Source organism: Dromaius novaehollandiae, chromosome 7, assembly GCF_036370855.1.
Source record: "Dromaius novaehollandiae isolate bDroNov1 chromosome 7, bDroNov1.hap1, whole genome shotgun sequence".
Classification (NCBI taxonomy): Eukaryota; Metazoa; Chordata; class Aves; order Casuariiformes; family Dromaiidae; genus Dromaius; species Dromaius novaehollandiae.
Window position 1 is genome coordinate 20,363,280 of NC_088104.1, and position 22,700 is coordinate 20,385,979.

A 22,700-nucleotide genomic window follows, 5' to 3' on the forward strand; every position below is an offset into this window, starting at 1 on the left:
TTAAGAGTAATGTTCTGCATTGGGAGACTTGGCATGATATCCAGCCTAAATATTGCAGTGTTTAAAAGGTCTCTATGAACCTCGGGACAGCACATAATGGGAAAGCCAAGTTTCCTGACATCTTACTAAAGTGAACACGATATTAGGTGGCAAAAGCCATACTGGCTGTAATGAGTTTTCTTTTAAAAAAATCTAGTGATATTCAACATTGATGAAATGCCATTTCATTCCGGTTCTGCTGGTAAAAGCAGGAATGCAATTATAACTGGTGTGTTTCACCAGCAGTATTAGATGATGAGATTTATTCTATTTGCAATGACAAACTTCCAAAGTTGAATAAACTGTATTATATTTTGCCTTTGAGTAAAGAACCTTGATTGAACAGCCATCTTTTCCTGTGTCTTCCTGTTTATCTCATTCACTGTTAAACCAGTGCTGCTGCAAGTTAGATGACTCTTCATTCAAATAGACTTATGATTCTGAGAATCTTGCTTCAAGCATTTCACACAGATAGTTATGGTGAATGTTTTTCCCCCACTCTGGGTTTATGTGTTCACTTCTTAAAATCACAAGTCTAAGAGGGCACTTACTAAAGAAGAGTTGTGATGTGGGGACATATATTTCAGGTATGCAGGAAACACGGAGTTAGGTCAGAATAACTGTCATAAATTCACACAGTTTTAGACAGGTTTATATTTATGAAGTTTCTGGTGGATTTTAGTTTCTCCAAGATAACACAGTGGATCCACTAGAATTTAAAAAAGTATTTAAGAAGAATGGATCTTTGTTAATGGCCACTGTTCTCTTAAGCAGAAGGAAAAAGGAAGTGGATGTACCAGAGGTACTATCAGGTGAAAGTTAATTTAAAAAACAGGTCCAGACAGCTTTTATCATTTTAAATAGGGCTTCGTAGCTGGTGGTGTTATCTCTTTTTGACAATTCTGACATTTTTCCTCCCAAGAAAACCTGTCTGATACTGGGAAACATTTTTGCCTGCGTTCAAAAGGCCCAGTTTTGAATAAGGTCTGTAGGTGAAGTGCTGCGGGGCCAAGCCAGGTTGTTGTGTGGTGTAACACACAAGCCAGAGGCTTCGATGGATAACTGGTTTGTGTATGGGACTCATTTTTATAGGCTCTGCAGCCTATACTGTTTCTCTGCAAAGGAACAGTGAGACTTGTGAAGAATAAAACTCTTTGTGTGTAATTTCCTTTATGAAAGAGATTATCACTAAACAAGTGATAAATCACTAGACAAGATATTGGATCATCTGGGAATTATACTCCAAGCTCTCCCTTTGAATTTCTGAGTGATCTTAGGCAAGCTGACATTTAAACTCTCTGACTATTTTTTAACATCAGTTTGCACAAATATTTGTCTTCTTCTCCTTTTAATTTTGAAATTATAACTTAATAGGCACATTTTCCAGTTTGCTTTCTATTTTCTGTATGAAAATACTTTATCTATTATCTGTTACCTATTATGCAAGCTGTACAGTTTCAAGAGACTCTGAGACCCGTATTTCGGTGTAGCACATGTATATGCATAAGAGAGAATTTTGTACTGAGATATTTCCTGTCTAAATCTATGACAGAATGCAAATGCATACAGCAAAAAACAAAGAACTAGAAATGAAGAAGTGTAATAGTGAATCAATAAATCATAACAAATGATAAATGATAAACAATCAGTTATGAATACCACCAGGAATTGTTAAAGAAATATTTCTGTCAAATCACGGAATAAGATATGCAATAGGGTTTCCTAGCTATTCTATCACTGCATAAGAGGAAGTGTGGGGTAAGGTTATTACACATTGGATCATGACTTTTCAGGTAACCACACAGCTATTGAATACACACACGTGAAGAACAACCAGAAGCATGCCTGATTCTTCCAAGGAGCACTGGGCTCACCCTATGTGCATATTGTGACTGCATGGGCCAGATGCTATATGCAACATATTCAGAAAACATTGGACCTATTGCATTTTTGCTAAGAAGTCATAATATCATTGTGTGGATATTTCCAAAAAGATAGGACACGCATGATTAACGTAAACTCACACAAACACTGCATAGCACACTCACAATCTAGTTAGGAGCTTTCACCACAGACAGAACTACTACACATCTGGAAAATCTGAACAAAGAGGACAGTGTTTCCAGGTGGCAAAATACGAGATGCACAGGGGAAAAAAAAGTGTCTCATATGAACTGTATATTGAAAATTTTGCAGTTCTATTCAGTACTAAATAGTCACTTATCTATTCAATACTAAATAGTCACTTAGTTTGTCATAGTTTGTTGCTTTTGCCATAGACAAAATAAACCTCATACTCACAAGATTAGTTCTCAAATAGCACCTTTCTTTTTAAGAGAATTTAAGAAACAACTGATAAAGCTCAGAGAGCTAATGTTGTATTAGAAGCATTTTTATTGCATCGTATGTACTACTGGAAAGTCAAGAACCCAATAATGATCCTACTAGGTCGAGATTCATTTAGCTCTGTTTCCTGTCCTATACCATGTTTGAATTATATTGTCCCTGAGCTGTTTAAAGCAAGCTCTCTCCACTTTCATCTGGACTGTCATCTTCTCCTGATACCTCTCCCAACTCTCTCTCTTACTGGCCTACTGTCTTCTTCCCTCTCTCTTTGTGAGAGAGATGAAAGAAAGAAAAGGGTTTGAGATATAACTAGAAATGAGGTGCACCTGCAGTTATAGTCATTGTACACTGTAGAGGATACAAATATTGCTGGGGCTGCAATACTGGCTTGAAACTGTTGGTAAAAGGACAAAAAATAATCATTGACTAGTATATTCTCTAATTCTCTGCCTAGTAGCATCCATCTCCATTGGATATTTGGCCTGAGTTACTTTCCTCCTTCAGCAATGGTTGCTACTCACAGTGTCTGTAAATATACTCCCAAATTACTTGAGGATTTTTAAATAAAACAGCATTTAAAAGCATGCTAGCAGTCCACAAATCCAAATATAATGTTAAAGTGGTCTGTTTCTAGGAAACGCTATATGAAATGAAAAATATTATTTTGTCAATATCTTACTGGACTCAGTCCAATGCTAGAAACAAAGCCCTGACAGCTGAATGGATGATAATTTCTGCATCTTTAAGGCAGGGAAGCTATACTGAATATTGAAACATGTCAGCTCTTTGTATCTGATGGACTCAAATATCTTTATTAGGTTTTGATCTTGAGGAAACTGCAAAATTTCTTGCTATAAAACTGTAGTCAAAAGCCAACATATAAAATTTACACAGAAATGTAAACAAGATGATAAGAGAATGAAGACGGTTTTATTATAGCCACTATTTTAGCTAGTCAAAAACAAGGGAAGAAATTTTGGAAGAACTGTTGAATTTTCAGATCTTTTAATCCAAACATTTCAAGTTGAATCAAAAAGCCAAAATCATCCATATTCCTTATATGAGTGTAAGCAAGAGAAGGTGACTACACAAATGAAATAGAAAGTGTATTCTGTTTTCTTAAAGAACTAAAGCAAGAGATGACATAAGAATATTCATACTTTTATCAGTTTTATAGAAGGCTCTCAGATTATTAGGATAGGTTAATCTCAATGGCTTCTAAGCAATTCCACAAAAATGAAATGCTATTTGGATTAAATCATGTTTTCAGCAGCATTTTCTCCTCCATCCAAGCCCATTGTCTGGACTAGGAAATCAAGGAAAGTGGTCTCTCCTAAATTAAAGTTAAGCAAAATTACCATTCTTGTTTGCTCTCAGATGCAGTTCATGGTGCAGAACGAACATTCATTACTTTTGCAACTGCTGTCCAAAACCTAGATCTCCTCCTTTTAATATGTAGTTTTGAGCCCATTTTAAGATCTTTGTTAATAAGGCCAACAGCAGTACTGAGCAGGAGTAAAACAGGAAAGCAAAGAAACAAGAAAAAATCTTGATACAAATACAGAACCTAAAGCCATTTTACTGCAATAATCAACCCCTTTTGTCATGACTGTAGACCTCAAATTCCAAGTGCTGCTACAGTTCAAAAATGAAGCAATATTACTTTAGCTCTAAAAGAGAGTATGATTTTGCATTGGAGATGTTATTAGATGTGTGATCTTTTAGTTGTGAGGAACTCTCTTCTCTTGATGTAACCTCTTCTGGCTCTCATTTCTCCTGTGTATTGGTCTACTGAAGCTACCAAGCTATATCTAGCAAAGACATCTCTTTTTTCTTCTATATTCATAATATTACCATGAGATCCCTACAGACTGGACCTTTTAAAGAGATGTCAGAGTCTAAAAAGAACTAAAAATAAATATTATGCAAGCATTACTGAACAAATGAAAATTAAATCAACACTTGCTCCCTGATGGGAGGCATTACCTAATTCTCCAGAGGATTATTATGGCCTTTCCTATTTCAGTCATCTTGATGATTGTCTTCCTTGATGCTAACATGAACAACTCATAAAATTACACCAGTACTGAAAGAAAGCTGAAGTGCTTTTGATTTAGTGATCCCTCGAAATTCAGCATTATTAAACCACTTTCACATACTAGCATTAAAATACATTTTTATTTGTTTTTCAAAGGATAGCCATTAAAGAACATCTTCTTAATCAAAAAATGCTGATTTTGGGGAACGTTAATGCTTGTCTTCCAGTTTAATCTCCTGTCTGTATTAATGCTTTAAAATTAGGTAGTATCATACTTTGCATATAACACTTATATTTACCTTCCTCTATCAGACAGCTTGCAGTATATCTGTGATGTATTATAACGTAGTATTTTAAGGGCCTTCATATTTTTAAAGTTAAGCTTTTGGTGAGTTAAATCTGCTGCTGTGTAAAAATATGCCTTGTCCTTGCCTGTCCTATATGTCTCCCATTTGGGACTTCAGATACAGGGGGATATAAACCCTTCTCATTTAAACAATGAGCTCAATATTTCATTGTTTGCAGGGTCAGAAATAGCACAATAGTTTTTTTTTTCTTTTTTTGAACTATACCCTCGTATTCACCAAGTGTAATTTTAGGTGGGCATTGAAACCACACTTTTGTTACTAATGGCTGAACTTGAAAAAGTGAAAGCTTATCTGAGTGTATTTGAATTATTTTTGTTCCAGAAGTCAAGCTGTTTGAAAATGCCACTAAATAAAGCTTTTTTGAGTTAGCCAAGGACAAGCTTTTTGTGGCATTCTCAGGCTTAAACCAGGAAATGCTGGAACCAAGAAATGCTGAAAAGGTTTTTGGATTTTCAATAAATTAATACTCTGGAAAAGCTGAAATTACAGAGGTAATGAGGTAATGTTAATTATAAAGAAGATTAAAGATGTGAATTATAAAGAAGAAAAAAATGGGTTAGTTTGGAGTGATATGTGTAATCTATCTGATCTGGGGTTAACTCATTCTTATAATTAATATCTAAGCAATTTCAGTGAAATTGAAAGTTAGTACTGTTTGGCATTGTTAAAATTTAAGAAAAGCAAAACTTAAGTTCTGATCCCAGCAGTATGGCTCATCTGCATACAGTGATTGCAGATGGGTTGATGCCTTGAACTTAGAGCAGCTGTACTGAATGATTATTGGATTTCCGTAAGAAAATTTCCAATGGGTGGCAAAGAACCACCTGGGCATTGCTGGTGTTTGCACTGTATATATGCACTGATATCCATGAACACTGACATCTCTAGGAATGTAATATTAGATCAAAGAACTCAACCAAAAAGGTACTGCAGTACAAAGCAGGCAAAGAGGCCAACCTTATTTTCAAAGTAATTGGACCTTCCATGTGAAAGATTTACACAGGTTCCTCAAGAGATGTGGTTTAATTAGCCTCCATTTGACAGGGTAACATCCCTCCTCTGTGATGATGAGAACTTCCAAATCCACTGGGATTTGGGAGCAATGGGACTTTCTGGGAGTGCTGAGTGCCTTGTAGGATTGAGCCATAAAGTGGTCCACTATCAAGATACTACCAAAAAATTAGATAAATCTATTCAGATATTTAAATATGTAGTAACAGAATATCATCAGATCATCAAGGAAATTTATGTGTACCATGACATTAAACCATTATAACAGGATTTGTTCAATAAAATTGTGAAGGTTTCATGGAATTAATATTTTTGTGGACAGTACTGTCAAACAAAATTGCTTCACCAAACTTGAATACATGTAATAATTTAGAAAACTCTTTATCTCAAACTTATCATTAGTCTCTCATGAAGACAGAGACTAAAAGAGAGGAAGTATTTTTATAGTTCATTTTCCATCCATTATTTTTCATGAAAAAATTAGAAAATTGATCTCACAGATAGTAAACCTCAGGAGTCTTTTCCTGCCAGTCAGTATGTAATTACTTTCATATTAGTGGGTAATGCTTCATCAGAGCAATACTTAAAAGCCTATAAGTTTACTGAGTGTGCTTTACTGAACCTTAAATCTTAAGATAGTTATTTGCAGGTTATCAAAGAAGCAAATATTAAAAACCAACTTTTTTTAGAAAATGTTAATGCCAGAATATGTATTAAAAATTGTGTAACTCTCTTCTTTATGAATTCACCAAGAGGTGTCATTCCAGAAGAGAGTAAAATGCTACCTTTCAGATTGGTAGAGAGTTTGTTATTCGTTGCTCTTCTAGCAACACAACCACTAAGCTGTTTACAAGCATTTATATGTCTGACAGCAAAACATCAGGGGTCACGTTTGTAATATGGCCTTAAATTATTGCTGTAATTTTTAGTCACCCAAAAGATATTTTCAATTATTAGTTCATGGCACGTCAATAAAACAAAAGTTGATTTTGTGCTTGTTGGTGTTATCTTGTCTTCCTCATAACATTTATAAAAAATGTATATTTCCTTATTATCCATTTAGATTGGTTTGCTAGCTGCCAAACATTTTGATGCAGTTCAAAAGGAGCATAAAAACTGTAAAAGGATGTATGAAGTGCATGGAGTAAAGATGAAGCAGCTACGGCATATGATTACAATACTTACTGGTGTTTAGGAAAAAGGGAGAAAAGATCCTTATGCATACAGTTATACTTAAATTTAATCTTCTGTTTCATGGTAAATAATTTTTCCATAAACAAAAGAATAAACAAATGTTGGTTTCTAGAAAAATTGCCTTGTAATTAGACTCCCTAGAGTCTAAAAAGGTGTGAACTTCAATTGAAACTACTCTGGTAATTGGGGAAAAGCTTCATTCGGAAATGTCTGTGTCTCCTGTCTCTCAGTGTTTATGTCCTATCAGCATATGACCACCTGGTTCACTTAAAGGAGACATTTAGTCTCAGTCTTCTGCCCAGGTTCCTGTTTTCACAATATTTGCAGGAATGTTTCCTGTATTACCTAACCTTTTATCAAATTTGTTCGATACCATTTCAACCAAGGCATTTGGCAAGGTAAGATGGAACAGATTACATACATATGCACGTACAACAACGATTAAAAAATAACATTTAATTAGCAAATAAATGCATAATCCTGATTTCTAGAGCAACACATTCAATTCATGTTGGTTATGCAGAGAAAATGGGAATACTTGTGATAGGGAGCAGACAATGATGAACTGAGCAGGGGAATTTGCCTTTCCTCAGTCAGTAGCTGGATCTTGCATTAGACATTTTTTTGTTTTTCTGATCTAAAACACATACTTTGGCTTTGGGGAAACAAAGCAAGACATGGTAGGACTCTTACAATGATTCTCCACTAGCATAGGATCTCTGCTACCCTAACAATAGGGTTGTGTTAGCATGGCACCAGTGAGCAAAAAATAACTCCTTGAGAAGTTCTCTCTCATCTCTGATATGCTAAATGAAGCTCATATTCAGGAGAGAATAAGACTTTTTATTTATGGATTTAATCAAGGATATATGGGAATCTTTTTGGTACTAGAGTTGATCACATGTATGATTGCAGGCATCAAAAGTTGAAACCAAGATAGATGCCTCACTGTAAGCTCTACTTTTCCAAATGTTATCTGTTTTCTAGCTATATAGACTGTATCACACTGTTTAAACTGCAGAATGGGCCATTAACCATTGCAGTTTCCTTAGCTTACTTGGTATTGTAGAAGAAGAGGGAAAAAAAGTATAACATACCTGAAAATTACAGTCTTATACAAAGCTTATTTTTCAAGCATTGCTTGAAAACTTGGAATGAGGCTGTAGTCAGCATGCTACCCTAACAAAATTCATCAAAATAAATTAGCTGGTTTATAATGAGTTCTAGAGGATGACCATAAGCCCCAGGCACCGATTTCTTGCTCACTTCCAAATCCAGCAGCTAACATCATTAAGGACTATGCTGCAGCAAAAGGTGTAACTCTCCTTAGATTACAATGTTCCACTGTCACTGCACCTACAGACCAGTGAAACCGAATTTCTCTGAATATAATGAAGTGGTACGGATACAGATATGAGAGTATACCATACCCTAGTTCTTTTATTTCAAAAGACAGCAAGTTTCTTCATTATTAATCGAATCCATTTAGAAAGCTGAACATATTCAAAGAGGATGGATAATTAGATTAAAACAAAATGCAAAGCTATGATATGAACAACTTTACTTACTGTTTAATAACTATTCCTCATTTATTACTAGTAGCATTCTGAACAGGCTATGCCTGGAGTTGAACATATCTGCTTGTATAGACATATGTGCAAGTTCCTAATACATTAAATTAAAAAAGTAGTTACTACAATTTTCATATTTAAAAAGATGCTGCCATAGTGTAAAATTGGCAATTCTTTGAATTATACTTGGAAATACACCTGAAATACCTTAAAGATATTTCCATTATGTGTCACAGTGAATGATTTATTGAGCTATCAAAGAAAAAATCTTATCTAAATCTAATACAAGACTATCCTGATATCAGGACAAAGAAACTCTGAGAGTTCTCTATGTACTTACTATTAATATCAACTGAATATTCATGTAATTTATGTACTTTATTTCAGATGGATTTGTATTTTACAGTATAATTCTACACACAGAAATGCAGATGGCCTGAACTAGCTACCTTTAGTAAATATTTTCTAGAGATTTTTATTGTATCCTGCTCATTAGTTTTATGCTCGGCATCACCTATACCATCCATAAAGCTCAATAAATGCTTTGTAACTATGTGTTAGAACATTAATTAGCATACTATTTCATGAACATAATATCTGGGATTCAATGACCCTTTGATTTTTGATTCATATAGCTGGTTCCTGATTTTTCCCCTGCTGTGCTCCTATTGATATTTCAACATAATTTTAAAGAATGTTCTCCCTCCTCCCTCCCTTCTTTTGAAAAACATTGTCTCTGAACTGGAATTCTGGGTCCCCACGCTATTGATCCTGCTACCAGTTATAAGCTGAAAGCATTATCCAAGTTCTGACACATTACTGATAATAGATGAGAAGAATGACCTCATTTGGCGTATTAATTTTGAGGGCATTCAGAATGCATCAAATAACATACTGTGCTGACTGGGTTTAACGGTCTCTGCTTTTTCTTACTGCTTCAGATCCTATGAAAAAAGAAAACCTAAACTCTAACAAACCCCAACAGGAATTTTTTTTTTTAGCTGGCAACACCAGCAAACGCACACCCATTTCTCCCACCTCCTGCCCAAGCCAGAAGAAAAATAACATTGTTGCTGTTGCTCCTTTATATGCCTAAGACCACCTGGTTCCTACCTGGTAGTAGACGATAACTCTTAAAATTATCACCAGTTAATCTTCTTTCTATCTGCAAGTTGCTGGAACATTTTGCTTTCACATTTAGCTTCTTTATCAATTTTTCTCCCCAGAAGTATAAGGGAACTTAACCATTTCCTTTAAAAAGTTATCTTTTAAATTATCTACCAGTTTTTTGGTTTTTGTATTAGCTAGTATCACACTAACAGGGAAACTCAAGTGCTAAATATTGTCTGCCCAGGTTATGGTGTTTGGTGTCTAGATGCAACATCGGTGCTACAATGCTTACATTTGAGGTGCCTATTTAGCACTAGAATGGAGTTCAGAATCCAGACTTCATGGAAAGTGCACTGTGAAATTTTCTTTAAGGGTTAGGACACTTGCACAATGGGGCAGGGAATCCTGACCGTTAGTCCATGTTTTTTCATTTTTTTCTACAGATGTTCATTTATGTAAGATAAGTAACAGGCAAAATACTTTGGGACTACAACCTGGTACTTCCCCCTTCTGAGTGAGTACTCTAAACATTAGCCACACCACCAGCGTTCCTTCTGAGGTGCCAGCTCTTTCTGGTCCATGTGATCCACAGCTTTCTGTCCTCTTCTCTGCTCCTTTCTCCGTACCAGTTTCTATTGCTATCTATCGCTGGGTGACTTTCTCCTGGAAAATATAGGCTTATGCTGATCTAAACATGGAACCTGCTTCCTGAGCTAACATGGTAACTCCCTGACTCTGATCTAACTTTGAAGTCAGTGCTGTTCTGAGTAGGAGGTTGGGCTAGAAGACCTCTAGAGGTCCCTTCCAACCAACATTTTTGTATGGTTCTACAGTTATGTAAAAGGTGGACTGTGACTCCTTTGGTGGCTGGTCTAAGGCAGCTTTAACTGCATTATGTCAAAGGTGTTATTTCAGGCCACACACATGAAGTGGAGCAGAGGATTCTACCAACTCTCTGGATCTCAGTGGGACATAGGTAGGGGCTTGACTTCTTGCAGTTCATGTTGGGACAGTTCTGGTGGGTGCCAAAATTCTTGGGTTTGACTAACTCACCATATTCAGTAACTTCTAAGGTCAATCCACGATGAAGTGGGAGTTTTTGGGGTTTAGAGTTACCTAAATGCTGCCTACACTTTGTTTTTGATCACTTTCACTTACTTTGTAGGACAAAAATGCTTACATCCTCAACCTATTCATCAAATCAGTCATTTTCAAAACCATCTACAATGCAGTCTGAAAGGCTGTGTCTGCTTATTTGTCCCCTATATTAGCACCAAGACAAGAATGTTGCTTTGAGAAAGAATGCAATATTATAAAAATCACATAGTCCATTCCATGTTAGCATCACGGAACAACCCACTGAGCTGACGTCAGTAACAACAAAATAACCATACGAGAATTGATTACTTGAAATCATAATTCATAGAGGATACTAGATACTCAGCAAGACCAGACAATCCATTTATCAGAAGAGTAGATCTTGGGGGAAGGACATGGACTGATTAAAGATGCAACCAGGTTACATGCTTTGAAGCAGCTGGGTTTTCCAACTGCTCCATTTCCACCATATGTTGTGAAATTGTCTCAAAACATTGCAGCAGTTCAGAAGTCTTAGACCATTCAGCTGCCACAAGGAGAAGATGTGCTACTGGGAACAATCGCCTTCAGAGAATATTTTATCATTCACTGTTGCTCTGAATCTATAACTAGATCAGCCATTTTGTTACTTTATGCAATGGCAAATAATTCAAATGAAAATGCTATATTTTTCTGAAATCGATCAAAACCAGTGGGTCTTATTTTCTATTTCCATGCACTTTGTATAGATGCTTGCTCTAGTGCAAAGGAGCCTGCTCTCCAGGTTTGGTGGCATCTTTGCACAGGTGTAAATGACTACATTGAAACTGGGGTATTTTTATTATTTTTTTCCATCACCATTCTTCTTTTCACACACAGATGTCACACCCTCTAAATGATAATGTAATTACACACATTTGTACTATTTCTATAATGACATATATAGTAATTATGAAACCTCATTATATAATTACAACAGAAGACAAAGCTTTTTGCATAAGGTTGCTAAGTACGATTGTATACAAAGGGAAACTTCCTGTATAAACCATGTCAACTGATCATTGCAAATAGGAACAGCAAGTGATAGAAACAAGAACATTCTTGCACAAGCAGAAACAAATAAATTACCATTCCATACAGTAACTAGTGAAATGCTAGCTCTGCTTACCCCCAATTTCATCATTCTATGTATACCTTTCTGTGTAATTGGAAGACGTATCAAAATTGTTTTTTCCCTCAATTCAGGATTTTCTGGTTTATGTCAGCTCATGTTCCAAAATCAACAGCCTTGAAATGTCATTTGCATGTGAGTTATTGCAAGGTGTTGTAAATGGTGCAGTGTGTCAGCTGAATCAGAGTGCTGAAAATGTATAGCTCAATAATTTGATTTATTTTTAGGTCTTGTATTGCCCCTCTCTGTCCTAGATGATGCTAAACAGTCTTTTTTAGCCTGAAAACCTGAAGGTCAGTTTGAACTCATGATCATATAATGGTACTTTTTATATCAACAGCTGAGACTGGTCTTGGGGGATATTGTTACTTACTTCTTAATCTTTTGGGGCTGACAGAACAGAGTCTGCCCAGATTACAAAAACATGCCATGGAGCTACAAGGTCTATCACTTCATACATGGCCTGCTGTACACTCAGCATTTGACTTTCAGAAGCGCTGTGGGTGTTCAGCATGTCTGGAAAAGCAAATCATAAATCTTCCAATCAACCATGTATCCAGTTAGGGAACATATTATCATGTGATCAGCCATGTACATGTTAGGATATATATATTTCCTAAAGGTAGGGGGATGGTGGAACTGTTTTGAAAAGTATTATTTACTAAAGGTTTAAAGGTCATAGAGTTTTGCCCTCCTGTAACTCAGCTATTGTGACAGAACATAAACAATGGATGCATGCTGGGCCCTCTAACCACACGCCACCTTTGAATAGACAGATGAATTTCAGGATGACCAATAATCTCTAAGCATTAACGAGGGACCACAGACTAGTTTTGCTAAAGGAGCACAAGGGATGAGCAATTTACGTGTTTATTAACTGCGTCAGTCATTGTTTGGTATCAGTGTCAGTCTATGGGTATGAAGGAATTCTCTCTTTTCTTTGAACGTAACCATAGATACAGACTACTGTAATCTTCACTCAGCCCTTATTCTGTTCACAATAAATTTCACAGCTTTGTAGCTACACATTAGTGTGACCTGGACATGTAATAAAACAAGATTCAAAAAAATGACAAAATTGCTAACTGTTGTGCTGCTGCTACAGGCCATAATTTTAAGGCTAGTAGCCCCCTTTATAAATTCATCAAAAATGTTAAGGGACAGATGTCAAATTTTTGCCCTGCTGCTTTTTTCGATAAAAATCTACTTTTTGTTTCTCTGGGAAAACTTTCTAACAACCAGTATCAAGGCCCCATCTGAACCTGTCAGTGCAAAAAGTGCAGAAATTGAACTGCACCTCGAATAAATGGTTAAAAAGATGAATCATGGAAAAAAACCTGGAGACTCTTCTACGAGAGAGTCTAGTTTAGCACCTTCAGAAATTATAATGCAAAAGATTAAAAAAAAACCCTTATAGTAAAGCAGAACAGGAATGCAACTTTAATTCTAGGGACAAATATCTATGTTGGGATATGACAGTGCCAATTTTTCAGAAAGGGCTATCTGGCAAATTACTGGCTATTCAAACCAGCAAATATCAATGTTTTGCAGACAGAGGCATCCAACAAAAGCTGTGGTCAGGACATGCTTCTCTGTATTCCACGGGCAGATTCATTTATTTGTGTTACTTAAAAGATGCTGAATTTTTTTTTTGAATTTCCACTGCGAAATTCCATTTTTTCTGCCTGGATTTCAAAGTTCATGATTTTCACTTAAACTACCAATCACTGTTCCACCATCTTCTCTTCCTTCTGAAATTCTTTTCTATATCTTAATTTTCCTATCCACTCCTAATTTATTCCACTAAGATCTTGCTTGCTAAAACATCTCTCTCTGCTTTAAATGCTTTCTGAAAGTGTATCTTATCTTCTAAACAGATTGGCCATGGCTCCTGTATCTATGTGTAAATTCAGTCTGTAAACTCTGTGTGGTAAGATTTGCTTTCTATGCCACATATTTTAATTACAAAATACTGTTTGCTCTTCTCATGTCCCCAGTCCTGCTTTTCATTTGTTTACTACTTACTTAGTTTTTTTTTTTCTGTTGTACTAGTTTTCTTCCTTGTTTGTATTACATTGCAAGTCTCCTTTTACTGTTTTTGCCATCTTGCTGTCCTTTAAAAATAAGTTTGTATTTTATTTCACACAACTCATTCTGTTCTTCTTCTACCTTGTGGGGGTAGCTATGTGTCATCCTGTCCTTTTCTCACTGTCTTAACTACTCGAATATCTTCTCCAGCTTGTGGATATGATAGAAGTAACGCAATTGTTACCTCTGTCTTGCCTAGATATTTCTGGGAAGAACTCATTCTTATAGTCTGTGATGCTGATACTTGGTGTGCTATTACTGATTCATTGGAGAGAATCCACACTGTACCGATCCAACTCCGAGGATCAGTGATACTTTGGTGTGGTGCATACCAGAGTCCATGTCTCTAGATTTTGAGTTAGACACTAAGAGACGCCACAGTAGTGGAAATGTCAGGCTATAGAGCAGGAAGTAATTTCTCAGCAAAGCTGAGGAAAGGACAGATGCACAGTGGGGATCACAAAGAAAGGAAGGAACAGATGTTTGAATAGTGCCATATGTGACTGGAAGCGGCCTTCCATGTCATCAAGTGCTGCAATTCCAGAAAAGTACATCATGGTATCTATCTATTTACTACATTTCTCAGGGTCTGTCTAAAGGCATCTGAGATTCCTGACCTAACTGCCTTCACTGGAAGACTGTTTCAGAATGTCACTACTCTGATTAAAGGTAACCTTTAAATGTAGCATAGCCATTGTATACTCATTTGCTGTATCACTGATATTGTCCTGTAGCTTAAATAGGTCATATTCCCCTCTGTACATTTTTGATGCCTTCTCACCCAGACATATGTATCAGAGGACTGTGCCAGCATGAGCATATCCTAGTTATCTTCTGTGATGTTTCTGCCATTCTGTTTTCAATGCTGTGTTCAGACATTCCAAAAACACCTCTCCACTGCTTTAGAGCTTCTGTGGATACAGCATGGAAAGGGGCTTATGACAAGTTTTCCTAAAAGATTTAGCTTTTAAAGATGCAGACAGACATGTAGTGGAACCTTCAAAGTGCCAGCTCTCATAAAACATATTGCAGTCACTGGAAATTAGAAACATAAATGGGATAAAAACTTCTAGCCACTTCCATCTTCTAAATGTTTATTTCTAATCTAATTCACAAATAACTAGCTAACTAAACCTTTGACAGATGCATATAGGTGCAGTAGGTTTCAGCACTGACATCTATTTATGCCTACTAGGAATTTCTCCTTGTAGCTAATCCTACAGTTTAGGCTGCAGTGATAAGTGAAAACATTGGTAATTGAAAACAAAAGGGGATAAAGAAAACAGCTGTGGGTAATTCTTTCTCATTATGATGAATGATATATTATCAAAGTTTGCTATGTGGATTGTACTCTGTGTGTTGGTTTAGATAGTTCTAGAAAAAGACATGAACCAATGTCAAATTAAATTGGAAGTGTTTTATGAAGTGTAAAGATTTTACAGAGAATTTCAAATTTAATTTTAAATTTAGTTAGCAGCAATGTTCCTAGAAGGTTCAGCTGATCTGAACCACTTCTGTTGGGCCTTTCATAACATCTAAGTTGTCTGGGGAATAAATGTAGATTATTCTTTTTGCCCATAAACAATCATTAGTAGACAGGAACTGGGCACTTTGGCACTAATTGGCCCGTCAGAATTTTGGAAAACCAATCAAGCTTGACTTATGCTTACATAACTTATAAAAATCAGTCTTTTTAATATAACTTGACTTTTTGCCATATTATCTGTGGAAAGGATTTCCATGTATAACTACTCTGAATAATTTAAAGCATATCAAAATGGATCCAGAAGAGATTAAATCTTTCACAACTGACCAGGGAAGAAAGTACAATGGTTGCAGATTCAAGTTAGCTATCAAAGACAAAATATATGAAAGATAAAAATCCAATTACTTTTTAGGCACTAACTTGTCTCAAGATAGAACTGATACAACTTTTATCTCTATTTCTCTAGGAGGGTGTACAATACATTGTTTATATATCTGTCAAAAGGAGCAGGAGCATGGAAACTCTGGCATAGTAGCAGTGTTGAGAAGCAGCAATCTGGTCTACAGAAGGCAGGTCAGCAGTAAGTGAAAAGCTATTCTCAGCAAGATTTTTCTTATGGAATCTCTATCTGCATCCTAATACAAAGCATTTCTCACCTCCTTCAGTCTGTCAGTGGATAGACATTTAGGGGCTGACCCTCCGCTTACTGAGACTATAAAAGTTCTTTGGGACAAAGACTGCTATTTCTTAAAAAAAAAAAAAGCAGCATGTTGCATATTGGTAGCATGGGCTTGGTAACATCCATACGTCATTACAGCACAAATATGAGATTGATAATGAATTTAGCTGAAAACCTTTATTGCCTTCAGTGGGCACTAGATCTGGCTTAGGTTGAAGAAAGATGCTAATCCTCACCATTTTACTTGCTCCTCTAGCTGTTTGCTACCTGACCAGTGCTAGAGATAACTATTTACCTCATTCTATTGGCAAAAGGATTTGTGGAAGTGTTCCTTAAACGGCCTCAGGCAAAATCATCTTGCAGAGGTGTACTGACAGAATCTTTAACCACTTGCTGAATCATGAACAGGATGTCTGTCTACAGTCTTCAGCAATTTGCTTAAAACCTCTTAGGATCAGGCCTTTAAAAACTCAGTTGAAATTTAGGCATACAATCATATATATAAACTTTAAATCTTTTGCCTAACTGCTACAGCTACTCTGAAGACATACAACAGGATACATTATTCATACTTTAAAATTCCCAGTGTACTTGGAATCAAACTTTTATGTGTGTTCAGAATTATTCCAGGCTTGATGAAGCTGATGAGGTTTGACAAAGCTTGCTGCTTAGCTCACACTTAAAACTGATTTGGATCTTTCATTTACATCCTCAGAGGGCTCTATTCACTAGGCATATCAGAGGATGTTAGCAGGCCTGGGCTATTCATGCAATGTGAGCCTGTGAAATTAGCTTTTATAACACACAGTTGTATTTGGTTGTCCCAGGAACCCTTCCGGGAAGCATCTGAAGAAAAGCTGTATCCATCAATTGTCAACAGTTTATAGCTGATGTGTTCCTTAAAGCCATTAACTACCTTTGTAACATTATAATTCGTCTGATTTCTGAAGTAAGCAAGGAAAAAAGTCAAATATCCATCAGATTCTCTTCATTGCTTAAAAAATGAAAACTCACTGCTGCAAACCACTAGGTAGAAATGAGTGGCAGTATGCCTATAGCATCCTCTGTGTATCAGGCATCTAAGAAAGTGAAGTGACAAACTAAAATGCAGAAAACATTGAATAGCATACTACTTTATGATGAAGACCTTTGCACCTTTGAACTGTAACAACTGGACATTTTGTACTCTTCACTGTCTGTCTTTTTCTGTAGGTTGTTGATTTTTATTAACTCCAGAACAGCCATTCACAACACAATGAACTTCCATGTCAGATACTTACACATTCACAAGAATAGCTCTTGCTGTATTCTCACATTACACTTTCCTAAATATTCTTATGCATAAAATACATAGTGCGTATACGTAAACAGTATGTATACTGCTTACACACAGAGGAAATTGTGTGCATACTAGCCCTTATGCTTACAGACTGGTGAGGAGAAATGAGCATAAAAAACCTCCCTGTTTCTCCTACGTTCCCTGTGGGGATCATAAACTATCCCTTTCTCTGCATGGGCCAGTTAGCACACTGGGATGAGGAATCTCTGTTCTAGAAAGACTATGACTTAGAGAGCAAAATCTTTCCAGGCCTATATTGGGCTAATGCATTCTGCCACTCTGCACAAGAAGCAGAGGTAGAAATGGCACAATTCAACTGATTGTGTTTATATTTCAATTTGCTAGACTTTAAAAATATTGTACATGTTTCCCACTGGACAAGGGTAACTTATATTTCACCATCCAGATTTCAAGCACAAGCTTTACCGGTCTATAGTAGCTGTCTGTCAAAACGAGCCCTATTTTGAATTGTTTTCATTTTTGGTTTGTTTACGTGACTCATTCCCAACGATGACAGAAGCTATCATACATCCAGTCCAGAAGTATCCACTTCTCTTTTTGACAGCCCTTTGATGTACCCATAGGCGAAAGGAACCCACAGGAAAGTGCACTATGAAAAGACAAAGAACTGGAGCAGAAATTACAAGACGTAATTATTATGCCCATACCAGTGGCACAGTCACCTATCATTTGTTATCATATTGTGCCTTGCACTAATCAGCAATTCACAAAACTAAGAAAAGGAAAAAACAAATGAAATTTCATACACAATAAATAACATTTATGACTGACAGTAATCACTGAAGTTAATAGACTTATATTGGGCCAGCTTTTTTGTATTGCAAAGTACATTGCTAAAAAGTTTTAGTTGTTTAGTTCTCTTTGGAATATAATACATATTTTAGCAGAAGTCAACTAGTATCATCTAATATTGTTACCACCTCACGTACAACTGAACCGGAGGTAAAGTAAATAACAGCTCAAACCCTAATAATTCAAATTGTCTTGGAAATATCCAAATCATTCATGAAAAAGGTAGGAATCTATCATATACATTGATAAACAGGTTCATAAAACTAAAATGTAATTCAGATAATAGATACTACCTTACCTGGGTAACCTTCTCTGTTACATTGTGCGTTCGGTCTTTCACCTTAGGTGCAATAATTGTTTTCTCTGAAGAAGGAGGAGATGAAGATTTTTTTTCACTTTTGATATCAGAAAAGTTCAGGGTGAGTTGAGGAATTTTGTTGATTGTACTGTATTTGTTGAGATTTGAATCCGATGTGGATCCCAACAGACTTGACTTGATATGATTAAAAGGCCCTAAAAAATCAGAATGCATATTTAGTATTTGACAAATACAGAGAAATAAGTTATCATTACTGTTTAAGTGAGATATGTTAGAAATGTACTTAAAATTATTTTTAACTATATTACTTGTTAATAGTAAAAATTGTCTATATTTTAAAAATAATTCTACTGCTAATGAATATCAAATTTACTATTGGATGTAAATACAAAATTTCCTCTACATAAAACCTACAACATTGTTTATAAAGTCACAGGATTGCAAAGTACATGATGCATCCATCCTTAATTGCTTTCACATACCCATGCATGCTCCATCACAATTTTGGATGGGTAGAAATACTATACTCTCATTCTGTTTATAAATGCAGAAGTAGGACAGAATATTATATTAGAATGTCTGGACTGTCCTATTGTAGAGGGAAGGCTCTATTATCGTATCTATAATGTTGCTTATGTTTATAGGATACCTAATTCAAAAAATGGCTTTTGGTAAATTCAAAAATGGAGTAAAGTTAATTTCATAATTATCCTCCATATTTAACTCCATATTTAATCAATGTAAATATTAACCTGTGTTAAACATTCTCCCAAAAGGCAAGCACATTTAATTTTAATTTTGAAGTATCACAAATTCACAAAATGTGTTGCGTTAATTGTCATTATCAACAAAATACTGAAAACAATAGGAACACTTGAATGTAGAATATCAGTGGAATATTTAATATACACGTAAGCAAGTTGTAATACTTTAATGAGCCATGATAGATAAACAATACAGACTTCATATACTTCATGAAGTGCATATCAGTTATAAATTATTCTTTTCAATATTGTCCAGAGTTATTTGTACTGTCATTATAAAGTTGTCCCAGAAGCCCCCCTCCCCCCCCCCCAAATTCATAGTAAGGAATAGTTGCTTTTGAGAATAATATTGTAAAAGAGACCTGTAAAGGTGTTTAGACTGCAAGACCTAAATCCAGTAACAGATTTAGGACAAATTCCTGATCTAGCGGTCGGTAACATTCTGTCTAAAGTGTGTGATCTAGTGGTATTTCTCAGATCCACATGAGAACTTTGGTGCATCCTAATTCCCTAATTGCACTAATTATGGGGCAAGTATGTGATGTTTTTCCTCTACCCTGTATTTTTTTTTTCCTCGGAGGGAAAAAAGAATTAGCCCTATGGCTCAGAAACAGCCAGTGGGACCAGATTAGGCCTATGGGTAAGTTTCAGAGTCATCAGGGGAAGACCTGGATCTGCAATGTGTGAACAAATGAAATCCAAAGCAACCAGCTGCCTGGAGTTAGCTGCCTGGAAATGCTGAATAGTGACTCAGTGCCAAATTCTATAACTTGACCCCCAGGGACATTATTTGGGATTCAGTGCCCAGAGCTGTTTGTGCAGGTCAGTACCTATGTTTTATCTTTTCACAACTGAGAAGGACTCATTTGTCCTTGTAAAATGCTGTAGCTGAGGGCTGCGACTCTCTTGCGTGTGGCCGAGAATGCTTGCTGAAGAAGCAGGCTTTTCATTTCCTTTTGTAGTTTAACAGGATTTTTACATATGCTTTCCACCCTCTGAGTTCACACTAATTAGAGGTTAATTTGGGCTGGGGAAAGAAACCCTCCACTACTGTGTTCCAAACTGTGCCACTGTGCAGAAAGAAATTCAAGATCACAAGGGAGGGCATGATTCTGTAGACTAGTAGTTAGGGTGTTGCCTGGGGAAAGGCCAGTCCAATGGTTCTGCTTTCAAGACTCTTACTGTATTTTGTCCAAAGATCACTTGATATAAGATAAAGAAAAATTGTGTGTAAATGACATTACCACCAGCCTACAGACTGAGGCTTTCTCTTCCTTCTTAGGCTAATCAATCTAGACTATTCTTTGTAGAACAGCTTCACTGGAAAAAGGGAGAAAGCAGTATCCTTCTCCCATGTGGAATACTAGAAAGCATGGTACAGAGGACACTATCAAGGAATGAGGGATATTGTGCTTGAAAACCTTTTGGCCAAACTAGGACCTGAGCCACCTTTCCCATCATCTACATGAGTAATCTATTGGAAGGTGATCTTTAAAAGAAAATGGGGTTGCAATTACAATTAGTGAGGTGACTGATCTTGCTGGTTTGTGCTAGGCATGGTCAGAGTGCATTTTTTTCAGCTATATTTCCCTACACAGTTGTAGCAATTCATGGCTTTTGGACATTGAGTAGGCTTACACGTGAGTGAGATACGTAGTTGGAGCTGTTTCTCAGATAAACAAGATTCTTGATACCTAGGGAACTCTAAGGTAAGAGAGCTCTAAGGGAGCTTAGGCAAATCTATGATTAGATGGAATTAGTAACGTTAGCTATGGATGCTGAAATTGCACTGAAATTTTGTTTTATGGGATTTAAGGCTTTTACTGGTTCTATTCCTAAGTGAACTAACTCTCTGTAAGAAATGGATTTATTATAGTGAGTTCTTCCCTGCCTAATATTCATGTCCTAGTATGTGGTATCAGATTTAAGTTAATTGCACATGAGAATAAATCTTCCCCCCCCCCCTTCTTTTGGTTAAAGTGGTGAAAGGCATATATGTATCTCATTGATAATGATAATTCATTAAAAGACATTGCTAGCTTAAGTACAGCCCAGGCTGACAACATTTGAGCTGCTACTTGACAGCTAGTGGACTTTTCCTGTATTCTCATAGCAGGAAGCAGAAAAAGAGGCCCATAACAAATCACAGTTGACACTAATTGGCACCCTGATTGACAGTTTCATCAGAAAGGCTGAGAACTGAATAAGCAGGGAGAATGACATGCTTTTGCCTGCCCTACAAAGCAGATTCTTTCGGGTTAAGTTTGATCTCACCATTTTCATGGTAGGATTCCATTGTCCCTGCTTATACAATGTATTAGGAAAAGATTTCACTCTCCTGAGCTGTCAAACCATCATCTTCACCAGCAGTAAATGTATTTATAAAAGCTGTTTTATGAGACAAAGACTTGTTTTTTTTTCCTCAAGGTTTTGCTAACATACACATGAAGCAAATGCAATGATTTCATAGTCCATGAATTGCTTTACAGAATCTAGCTCATGCACTGCATGCAGTTCATAGAGAAGACTTTACCAGGTACACACACTTTTTGCATCATGCATGAAGTCACAAACCAGTTTTCAAACATAGCTACAAATACTGCAGTTAAACTGAACATGTTTTAAAATAACTTTTCTAGAAATGAAGTGACTTAACAATTATGTTCAAATTGCTTATAAAAGACATAGCTCAGTTTTCTTTTGCCATCATTGTGCTGGTGAATACAAATAGCTTTGTAGCTGCTCCAAAAATTATTTAAACATGAAATTGGCAATGAAGTTCATGCATACACATTTTAATACTACAGGAAGCTTGAAACCATACCCCCTGCCATCCAGGAACGTGAAACTAGTTTTAAGGAGACAAAAGAGGAATAAGTGAAGATACTTCCACGTGGCTCCTGGTTACCCATTATTTTATTTTTGAGATAGTTAACTGAAAAGTAAACACTTCATAACAATGGATTGTTTATTAATAGCCCAATTATACAGCCTTTCACAGGTGAAACTCCTGGTAGCATCAACAGAAGTTTTGCCTGCTTAAAGACAACAGCATTGAGTAAATAGCTTTCTCTCTCACTTTTTTTTTTTAGTTATCAGATACTTAAGTTACTTGACTGTTTAACTATTCCTTCACTTTTTCCAGGGATCATTAGTTAGTGCTTTGAGACAAAAGTTAAGGGAGATATTAAGTGTCCAACAAATCCAACACTTATAAATTCCGGAATGTTCCTGGCCCTAGTGAGGTCAGCATGAGAATGTTGCATTGGAACATTTCATACAGCAGG

The 22,700-nt window shown here is 36.2% G+C and overlaps 1 protein-coding gene across 1 annotated transcript in view; it reads right to left on the minus strand.

Moving 5' to 3' along the window:
• Positions 1 to 22,700, minus strand: part of KCNH7 (potassium voltage-gated channel subfamily H member 7) — a 244,636-nt gene that overhangs the window by 58,682 nt on the left and 163,254 nt on the right. Inside the window, exon 6 of the mRNA XM_026094388.2 lies at positions 18,629 to 18,843. Coding sequence (XP_025950173.2) covers positions 18,629 to 18,843 — 215 coding nt within the window. The remainder of the gene's footprint in view (positions 1 to 18,628; positions 18,844 to 22,700) is intronic.